This window comes from Vigna unguiculata, chromosome 4, assembly GCF_004118075.2.
Source record: "Vigna unguiculata cultivar IT97K-499-35 chromosome 4, ASM411807v1, whole genome shotgun sequence".
Lineage (NCBI taxonomy): Eukaryota > Viridiplantae > Streptophyta > Magnoliopsida > Fabales > Fabaceae > Vigna > Vigna unguiculata.
In genome coordinates this window covers 25372609-25383886 of record NC_040282.1, presented here as the reverse complement: position 1 = coordinate 25383886, position 11278 = coordinate 25372609, and the positions used below count along the sequence as shown (strand labels likewise).

The 11278-nt window shown below is 32.4% G+C and overlaps 1 protein-coding gene across 2 annotated transcripts; it reads right to left on the bottom strand.

Annotated features, from left to right (window-relative positions):
* Nucleotides 1–285: 285 nt before the first annotated feature.
* On the bottom strand, nt 286–3773 carry LOC114182315 (calcium-binding mitochondrial carrier protein SCaMC-1-like). 2 transcript variants are annotated; one of them, XM_028069165.1, is made up of 4 exons: nt 3012–3769; nt 1091–1879; nt 921–1011; nt 286–822 (listed from the first exon to the last, which is right to left on the bottom strand). In XM_028069165.1, the coding sequence occupies exons 1-4, from the start codon at nt 3391–3393 to the stop codon at nt 645–647; spliced, it is 1440 nt and encodes a 479-aa protein (XP_027924966.1). In that variant the 5' UTR covers nt 3394–3769; the 3' UTR covers nt 286–644. The 2 variants fall into 2 exon arrangements, with proteins under 2 accessions (XP_027924966.1, XP_027924967.1); XM_028069166.1 differs by lacking the exon at nt 921–1011 and having other exon boundaries at nt 3012–3773.
* Between the last annotated feature and the right edge of the window lie 7505 nt (nt 3774–11278).

The following is an 11278-nucleotide window of genomic DNA, read 5'->3' as shown; positions in this document are numbered from 1 at the left end:
GCAGAAATTATTTAAACATTACATTCTTCGAAAGCTTTTCCAAGCAGGATATAACATTACTTTTTGCAGAAGAAATTATCGTAGTTGGAAAAACTTTATTTAATTTAAACACCAATGCATGTCTAAATAAATTATGTGATAGTCTTCTGGCAGACTTCGGCAAATTTAAAATGGCATTGTGACAATTACCTACATTAGAGTGACAAACTAACTCAAAGATACAAAAATATTCAGAAGTTCAAAAAATAATTTATCATTTTAAAGGGGAATGGGAAGTCAAACAAATAGAAGAACCAATTGTTAGATAATGATTAGCAAATGTGAGGCATTACATGTTACAAAATCGGATCCTAACTGTTTTTTTTCTTTTTTGTGTGTGTGTGTACAGTCTAGCATACAACAAAATCTGCTCAAGGATATGCAGCTTCGTACAAACTAGTTTCATGAAGCAGCATCCAGGACAAACCAATTTCGTCCTTCAAGAATTTTGAAGAGATGTTATTTAACAATGATTTAAACAATTGACATAAAATCAATTAGGGAATTTATTCTTGTCATTAATGTCTAATGCAGAACCACTTCAGTAGTTGCCAATGGTCAGCCATGTCAATTAGAGTAATTACCAAATGAAGTGACAAAGTTCTTCACTCCAAATCCAAGCCTTTTTTCATATTCTCATAGACCAAATAAGTGATACTAGCAGATGGAACAACTTTGAGCAGGTTAGGAAATAATCCTTTGTAGAATCCCCTTAACCCTTCATGCCTAAAAGTTCTCCTGAATACATCTGCCATCCCCATATAAGCACGTTGAGCCTGCATTCTGAAATAACCAGCCATGTTAGCTCTAATATCTATAAAAATGAAATTAACTTGTTATATGTTAAGCTGCAACTAACACATTACACAACCCAAAGTTACCTTGTTCTAACAACCTGCAATGGGTAAACACAGGTTGCTCCAAGGGCACCTGATACCGTCCCACATCCTAATTGTACAAGAGGACCAGGGTCTACAGAAAACCTCAGAATTTCAACACACAATTATAGCACATCTGGCACAGAACACGACATACAAAATATGTTCATTACCTTCATCAGGAAGAATATATTTCTTGGACATGTCTTTCAACGATTCATATGCAGCAAGATCTATGCCAGCATAAGGGATAATCCCCAGAATAGAAGGAATCAAACCCTTGTAAAATGCCCGGGGTCCTTCCTTAACCCATATATCTTTTGCGAGGCTTCCAAGACTGGGAAACTTTCCACCTTCACAAGCATGAGTTTGTATTCGTGTTTTAACAAGATCCAGAGGATATATTGCAGTTTGAGCTACAGCACCAGCCGTACCACCAGCTAGAAGCCGTCCCATAGTACCAACATCAGCCTTTGTTCCTTCTCCTTTAGCATTCACAATGAAGCCCTTTAGCATCTCATAGGTGTAAAATCTAATAGCACTCTCAGGGGCCACCTTCAGAACATTTAAGCCATTGCCTCGAAAAAATCCTAAGAAACCACCTTCTTTCCATATATATTTTACTGCAGGCATTATATGAGCTCGTGTTGTTTGCACTTGCAATACAACCTTCAAACGATCAAGGGGTGCAGTTGTTGTACGTGATGCAGCACCTGCTACACCTCCTGCAATCAGATAGCTACTTGCATGGATGTGTTTGCTAATCCCTGCTGGAATGACAGTTTGTTCCCCAATATCAACTAGGCATACACGCTCCAAATAATGATAAATGTTCTCAATGGTTGCTTCATGAGGGTAAAGCAGCAGAAAATCCCTCCATTCCCCAAATGTTATAACCCCATTATGATCCTTGTCAACACGCTCAACAAATCGAGCAAGTTCCACATCATCAATCTGAATCCCTATAAAAGAGAGACTAGTGTGGCTTATAGAATGAAATAACCACCAAAGTACATCAAGACCAAGAAGTCCCTAACTACACAGACAATACACTAAATAAATTAGAGACTGCTATTTAGCTCTGACATTTGCAATCAGAATAGAAATAAAGCTGTTTACATTGTACAATCTTGCAAATCGTCTTAGAATTTCATGTTATACTCAATTTAACCTCAAACTAGTCCATAATGTGAATGCTTCCCCCCACTTATGTAAGGGATTATTACACGGTTGGTTAGGGATCTCCACATGACGCATTGTTTTTATGATCTTAAGGTCGGCTACTTGTTACATAAAATTGGCTGGGGATAATGGATATGTGGTGGTTTCAGGTTCCGTACTATGTAATAATTGATCCATTTACTGGTTAATATAGAACTTTTAACACTCCTAACCTAACACAGGGATTAGATATGTCAAACGAAAAGTTCTGAACAGAACATTCGTTGATAGTTCAATAGCCGGTGATCTAATAACGGTTAACAATGAAATGAAGGTTGTCCCCATTTATTTACATATCATGAAATACCTGAGATAGAAATAAAAGGGTTAACACTATGTATTTGTCAATTAACAAGTGAGTCATAATCTTCCTATAATAAGCTCTCATCATTGATAAAAAGCGTATTGAAAACAAATACTTGTAAGTGACTCCTATCATAATCTTCAAATAAGCTCCAAGTTATCAAAATAAACTGACTGTAAACTCTCATCATTGATAAAAAGCGCATTGAAAACAAACACCAATTTGATAAATCCTTGTCATCACCATTTAATAGCGCACACATAAATTTTGGGTTAACAGCTTAGTTTACTGAACCAAGTCAATGTTACTTTAGGCCATGTTTGGAAAAAATGAAATCAGCTAAAAATAACTTATGGTCAGGCCAAAAAATGCAAGAAACAAATTCTTTTAAGTTTTCCAAACTCTGAATTGTTTTTTTCTTATATATAAGTTGTTTCTTAACTCACATTTATTTTTCCTTCACATATTTTTTTTTTCTCTAGAACTGCTTAATAAACAAGCAAACCAAAACGCAGGTCCTTGACGCAAAACGACAACCCAAAAACAAGTATTCAGCGTGTATTGCGCACCTGCTCTCACAAGCGCGTGCCAGAGCTCCTCAGGCGAAATACACCCACTATGCTCCACATCGATCGCCTGAAATATCCGATACAGTTCCACCTCTTTCTCCTCCATGTACCTCTTGAACTCTCCATACTCCACCCGCCCATCCTTATCTGCACCGCACGCGCCGAGCAAGTCCCGCGCGTAGTCGCTCTCCGAGGGCATTCCCAGGGCCGCAAGCCCCCTCTCGATCAGCGCGTGGTCCAAGTACCCGCGCCCCTGCGCGTCGAAGAACCCAAAGAGCGCGCGAATCCGCGCCTCTCTCTGAGGCGCGCTTTCACCTGACGCTAACAACACGTGATCCATCGTCACCTCCGGTTCCTCGCTCTTTCTTCGGTTCGCGCCCATACAGTTCCGCTAGGTTCGGAGGGTGGATCGGATTCAGGGTTCGAGGAAAGCGAACGAGGAATGTGGTGGAAAAGGAATAAGTGCGGGCATCAATTAGGTAAAGAAGATGAAAGTGGTGATTATTTTTTTGGGGAAGGAATATTCGGAGTTGTGTGAGTGGGGGAAAAGACGCGATGGTGGCCGCGGCGGCGGCGGAGAGGGTCGCCGGCGGAGGGTGGGAGAACGAGAGAGTTGAAATTGGGAAGCAGCTTTTTTTGTTGTGGGCGAGAAGTTATTGGTTGAGACGAAAAAAAGAATAATAAAAAGACAGAAGAAAAGAAGAACGTGATGAACTGGTGGCAGGAGTGTATCTGACAGCGTAGTGTGCAGTTTGAGTTTTAACTGCCTGCACTATTGCTTACTTACCATTTAAGTCAAACTTTTAAGAGAAAGTTCTCTCCATTTTTAAAGGTTTTAAAATTTATTTTTTTTCTATTACTTTTTCACATAAAATCATGAAAAAAAAATCCGATAAAAACAATTATGGAATAGAAAAGTAACTTTTCTCTTATCAATTTTATTATTATTATTTTTGTTTTACTGTATGGATAATATATCATATATGATAAGCCGAAATTTTTTATTTGAAAATAATATAATATAATATATCATATATGTATTTTAAAAAGTGTACAACAAATTTTTTTAAAAATATGATAAATATATGTTTATCATAGTATGAATCCAAATTAAAATTATATATATTAAAATTATTAATAAAAAAATATAAATTATTATTATTATAAAATATTATTACTTTATGAATTAGACACTTATTGATGAATATAAATAAAATATCATAAATTATCAAACACAATTACGTGATATAATTTAAAGTATTAATGCATTATAAGTTATTTTAAGGAAAATAGTCTATTTTTAATAAATGAGTTTTATTATTTTATGTTTCTAATATTTAGGGCGAAAAGATACTAAAATCCTATGAGAATGGGAAAAAAATAATTGCTTAAAAATGTTTAACTAATATTGGGGAAAAAATTTTGTCTTGTGATGGTCTTAGATTTCTAAAACAAGTTGGTGTATGTTATAATAAATATGCCTCGGATTTGTTTTTATATTTTTATTTACTCAATTAAGTCCTATATTTTTTTAAATAGAATCGATGTAACACTAGTGTAAAAAAGCTTTCCGCGTCATCGACTAATGATGCTTTACAAGCCAACATAGTAAAAAAACACATGGTGGCAATTTCACAATTAAGGGAAACTATTTACCAACAATTGGACAATAAATCGTCATGCAAAAATTTAAACGAGGGAAATGATGATAGTTGAGGAATGAATTGTTGTGCAAATGGCAAAATGGTGACGATTAATAGACGAACAATTGTTGAAAAGCTGAGACGAGAGAAATGACGACAGTTGCATGCAAAGTCGTTGTCGAATCTCTTCCCATACATTGTCATGGCACTCTCACGCGCTCATTTCATTGCTTTCTTCTTCTTTCTTTCATTTTCTCTTGTCACTTCCGCACATTGCCAATTCAAATGTCGTTGCACAACCGTCACCCATTTCTCCCTTCCATTCCAGTGTTGTTCGCACATCCTTTTTGTCTTGCAAGAAGTCATTGTTGGTGTCATTCCTTATAGGGGTGACAAAGCAGAGCGGGCCAGACAGGTTGACCCGCTAGTAAAAATGCGGGACATTGTAGCTTGTGCAAGCATAGAGTGAGGCGGGCAAGCCAACCCACTTGCCTTTTTTCACTTACCTTAATGAAATAATTAATCAGCAAGCAACAATAAGCAATACAACCTTCAGTATGGAAGGTACTTGGACTAAATTCTCATTCAAAGTGATTATGATACAAATGTCTCCCATGTTGTAAATAATTCAATTGTAATTAACTCCAACTATATATAAATCATGAAACACGTAAATATCACAAAAACAAGGTGCTTGAAACCTTTACAATGTCATTGTACAAAATATTAGTTTGGTATATAAATATAGTGTACATGTATTTATATAAAATGATGAAATTTGTTGTTATGGTTATATAAAAGAAGGCATTAAATCAGGTAAAGACTTGAAAAATCACATAGAATTTAAATGAGATGGAGATTTCATATCATTAAATGTTTTTCTTGTTTTGATATAATTGTGAATGACCTTCTTGTTATCGAAAGAGACAACCAAAATTATCTTTTCCACAAAAAATAAAATAAACAAACTCAAAAGTTATGAATTAAACTGAGTGATATTTTATAAAATCAAAAGCTAAAGTCAAAGTTTCATAAATCATTAGTATCAAGTTGCTATCCATGTAACAATACATGTTCACATTTACAATTTACAACTAATTCAATCATAAACATTTTAACATGATTTCTAGGATAATCAGAAAAAAAAAGTTATACATTTCTTTTCAGCTGCTACAGCTTTAACTCTCAACAATAAATGTTTGTTTTATTTAAGAATGAAGTGAAATTGCAACTTTTTAATGAAAAATGTTGTTGAAAAGCTAAGTTTTCTCATAGTAATAACAAATAAACATCTACCTTCTTGTTCATTATGCATAATAAATCCTTTTAAATGTCTCTACCAATAATGTGGGCTAACCCAACCCGTAGTTCAAAACATATGTAGGGCAGACCATAACATTCAGTCCATTTTTTAAAAGCGAGATAAGTTAGCCCGACTCGCATTTTATGGGTCAAGTGCAGGGCATGCCTAGTTCATTGGCATGCCCAACCCAGCCCACATTGCCACCTTTAATTCTTTGCTCAACCAAGCCTCTACCATTGACCAATTCCCTTCCACCGCTACTCTAACATGTTGTTTGCATACACTCGTTGTTGTGCACATCTTTTTCATGTGTTCCTCCCTCTCTATTCGCCATTAGTGTCTCATATCTCCCATTTCCCCATTACAATTGCTTTGGTTAGCCTGCACTGTCCATTTCTTTATTGGCTTTCCTCCAGTGCTACTTTCCATTCTAGGTAAGTTTTATTTTTAATTTTGTTTTGATTTTTTTTAATTTGATTAATATTTATTATTTATAAAATTATATGTGATTTGTAGATATTTGATTAATTTTATTTAGAGAAATTTGATTTATTGAATGCACTGTTATATTTATGTTAGACTTTGATTTATTGAATGCACTGTTATATTTATGTTATACCCTACAAATGTTATTATACTTTTTCAATTTCTGGTTAGATTATGTTATGAAGTATTAAAAATATTTATTTTTCTGAATGTGTTGGAATTGAGTCTGGGTTGTCCGACCTGTGACAATTATTATTATTTATTTTTTATTTGTTGTACTTATTCATTAGGCGATCCTTAGTTTTCCGTTTGAAATTCAATACATGGATCGAAGTTGGACTAATTTACCACATATAAGTGATGATTTCGAAAGAAGGGTGGAAGAGTTTACACAATTTTCTCAACATAATGATGGTAGTGTAGGAAACAGAGTAAGGATAAGGTGCCTTTGTGTGAATTGTTTGAATGGGAGAAGATTGGATGTTGCTGAAATTAGAGATCATCTTTTGTGCGATGGATTTGTGAAAAATTATACAACATGGACGGGGCATAGTGAATTGTTAGACATGCCAAGTGTGTTCGAAACACGTGAATTTTTTCTATTGGACAATGGATTATATATTAGAGGGCAATATAATCCTTTGCTGAAGCAGTGTAGGAAATATGTCTACCGATGCAGAAACTCCATTATCTCCTGGTTCAACTAACTTCACACAATTATCAGCAATGTTAAAGTTAATGAATTTGAAGACATTGGGGAAACTATCATTATATGCATCGCATAATTTTTTATTTATTTTTCCTTATTTGGCTTTTTTAATGATGATAATACATAACTTACCTTGTTGTGGTTTATACTTTTAACGACAGTTGTGGGAAGCATCATTGTTTGTGTTAGACTTTTAATGGTGTTTGATTCTAAGACGATTCAAAAACTGTTGTTAAAAGCCTTTTATGCAATAGTTATCTTTTTGTTAAATCAACATTAATGATGTTAAAATGGTAATCACATGTTAGTCTAAACCATACCAGTCATTAGCATGACCCTTCTACCACAACCACTGTAACGATAACCATCTTCCTTCTCTCTCCCACCGTCGACATTATTTTCAAACCCCATCTTCCCCTTAGTTCCCCAAAATCCTCCTCCCTTCCCCCAACTCCATCGTACTCCATGGTACCCCACATACAACACACCTATTGTTCTTACTAGAATGAAGTGTGACTCTCCCAATATGGAAAAGTTACTCTTAAAAAGTTGAGTTTATACCTTTGAGGATTGATCTTTATTGAAGAAGATTAAGCGAAGTCCAATTGCAAAAGATTCTCTAACACTCAAGTCAATAAGATTAAAAAAATATGAGTATAAAATGAATAAGAAAATTGAGTGAGTAATCCTTATAACATTTATCTGTATTTATATGCTCTTGGACCTAGGTTGAAATAGAAAAGATATTTTAAATTAATAAAATATATGATTGATTGTTAGATGTTTTTCATTCAATCAATTATAACCACACACACACACAAATATCTAAGTTATATGGTGGCACTCAAGTTGGTTGGATTTTATATTATGTCATGATACATATATATATATATATATATATATATATATATATATATATATATATATCTTAGATATGTTTCCCCTTCCTTGACCATGGAAACCTCTGTCTCAACCTTTTCTCCAATTCCCTTGCCCTAACCACATATAGCTTGGTCATGTTGTACAAAGTGTCCCAAGGCCTTTGATTGGACAAGTTCTTTTATCATACCGCATGCTTTATGTCATTATTTTGTAGTGTGACCTTGGTTCTAGTGATGGCTACACCACTTGGTTGGATCAATAAATGGGGAGAGTGCAGGTTATCAAAGTCGTACTAGTTTGAGATTAAACACCTCATGGATGATAACATCTTAATTAGTATTAAAGGGAGTGTAATTTTTGTCCTTACTTACAAGCCTTCTCTTAAAAGCTTGTGCGATATTTTGAAGCAGAGGTAGATGAAGCCTTCGTCACCTTTTTCTAACGTTTGAGCTTTGTTAAGACCAAACAAAATAAAAACCCACTAGATAAAGTGGTTTTTTATTATAATAAAACATATATAATTAGAAATACATGATATAATATTGAAACAAATTGACCAGACGATACAAGGAAGAATTATAATATATACGTAGTATTAAGAGATTTAACGTATATTGTTGTAGTTATAGCCTACTGATTCAAATAAGATGAATTATAATATATACGTAGTATTAAGATGATTAAAGGTACTACGAAAGCTATTCAAATAATTGAAGAACTTATCAAGTCATTCCTTATACATAAAAATTATGAGATGCCGATCAAGTCAATCAAATTCAAAATTCATCATATGCTTCGAGTTTGGCAATCCATCGTACTTTTCAATATAAGGCCATTTCCACTTTGTAGGAATAACACAATTCGTTGATGCGATCAAATTAATACTATTTTTTAATGCAATTTCAGTATTGCTTTTAGTAGCCAAGAATATTAGTTAGGGTAAAACTAACCAAAGTTGTCTCCTAAAAATACTTTTAACAAATTAGTTTTTATAAAACCTACATTAAAAAGGTTAGGCAAATACAATAAAAATAAGACTTATTACTCGCTTGGTCTCCACTTTGGTTGGAAAGTTTCAAGTTGGTACCCACTTAACTTTTTGTTTCAATTTTGTCCCAACTTTTGAGAAAATGCCTCAAGTAGGTCATTTAAAAAAAAATATTAATGGCGTTAACAACATGGTATATGTTAATCTATGATTTTTTAAATTTATTTTTATTCTTTATTTTTGCAAAAAAAAAATTATTGTCCACATGTCAAGTCCCTAGTGTGACACGTGGCACTATTAGTGTCACGTGGCAAGGGAGTGCCACATGTTAGTGTCAATGACAAGTGTCATTGTCTTGATTTTAATTTAGTCCCTATAAATGTCTCTTTGATTCAATTTACACTACAAGAAAATGCTTCATTAGTAACCAATTTTAGTGACCAAAAGTTGTTAGTTACTATAACTATTAATTTAGATACAAGTTTACAAAGTAAAAAAACCATTGGTTACTAAAATAGTTACTATTATGAATAAAAAATTATAATTGGTCACTAAATTGGTTTTTAAAATTAGCTACCATAGTTTTGGCTACCAAAGACAACTGGTCACTAAAAATTAGCTACCTAAGTTATAATAACCAAAATAACTTAGTTACTAAATTGCTCTCTAATTAATTAGTGACAAATTTAGTGACCAATTATAATTTTTTATTTATATTAGTGATTATTTTAGTAACCAATAAATTTTAATTTTGTAAATTGGTATCTAAATTGGTCATTATAGTGACTAACAACTTTTAGTCACTAAAATCGGTTACTAATAAAATATTTTCTTATAGTGTTAGTTCCAATTTTTTTCAAAATATAGCAATATTGTCCCTCTCCAAATCGAGACCAAATTTATTATTTATATAGATGTTATACTGATATTTTTATTAAAAATGAATTTTTAACATATTAAATTATTATATTATTAATCCATGTTTTTGTTAATCTATGCTTTTTTATAAGATTAAAACTAATTAAATATAAATATTTTTTTTTAAAACAAAATTAAGTATTTAAAACTAATATATTATTAATCCATGTTCTTTTACAAGAATAAATTAATTAAAAACATTTATACAAATAATAAATTTTGTCCTCTTTTAATTGGAACCAAATTTATTATTTGTATAAATATTATAATAATATTTATATTAAAATTTATTACAAAAACATATTTAACAAAACATAGGTTAATAATATACAATAATGTAATATGTTGAATATATCATTATAACATTTATACAAATAATAAATTTGGTCTCAATTTTGAGAAGGACAATATTGCTTTATTTTGAATAAAAATTGTGATTAAATTGAATCAAAGAGACATATATGAGAATTAAATTGAAATAAAAAACAATGACACGTGGTACTGATACTAACACGTGCCATTGTCCTGTCACGTGGCATTGCCCTACCACGTGGCATTGTCAATGCCATGTGTCACACTAGGGGCCTGACACGTAGACAACAAAATATTTTGCAAACAAAAAAATAAAAATAAAACTAATTATAAAAGATTAAAAAAAACATAGACTGACACGTGACATGTTGTTTACATTGTTAGTAATTTTTTGAAAAGACCTAATTGGGGTCTGTTTTAAAAAATTGGAACGCAATTGAAACAAAAGTTTTTAATTGGATATCAACTTGGAACTTTCAACCAAAATGGGGATCAAGCAAGTAATTAGGCGCAAAAATTATTGTGCTAAATCTTTGTAAGCAATGCACCAAGATAATTAAAATGAATTAAAGTGAAAATGCTATGCAAATTTTAATGCACCTAATTAGATGAAATTAGGGGATTGTTTTGCAATAAAAAAAATGAAAAATGTAAAAGACTTGAATAAAAGTGATGAAATTAGGTTGATTTTCCCACTTTTTGAAATTACGATTCTGCATTAGTTTTTTTTTTAATCTTTATTCAATTAATTGAAAGGTAGAGAACTCATATTAATTAAAGTAACTACTCGATTAATTTGTTTAGAATCCTATTTATTCCATCATATATGCTTAAGATTCAATTTGTACTTTATTCATTACACCGTATATGAGTAAAGTACTGCTATTTTTATAAAATTTATATAATTACTATTTTACTCACACATTGGGTTGAAATTAGGCCCCCCTAAAGGTTTCTTAAGATGTCCCCTAATTAATTTCCCTAAGTCTCTTTATATAGAAATTAGGATAGACCCTTTTTTTCCTT

Excerpts from the sequence above, each read along its gene's own strand:
- LOC114182315 (XM_028069165.1), bottom strand. The coding sequence starts at position 3,393 with ATGGGCGCGAACCGAAGAAAGAGCGAGGAACCGGAGGTGACGATGGAT. Across the intron at positions 1,012-1,090 it reads ATATATTCTTCCTGATGAAG|ACCCTGGTCCTCTTGTACAA; the intron begins GTAATGAACATA and ends GGTTTTCTGTAG. Across the intron at positions 823-920 it reads TTGCAGGTTGTTAGAACAAG|AATGCAGGCTCAACGTGCTT; the intron begins GTAACTTTGGGT and ends TGGTTATTTCAG.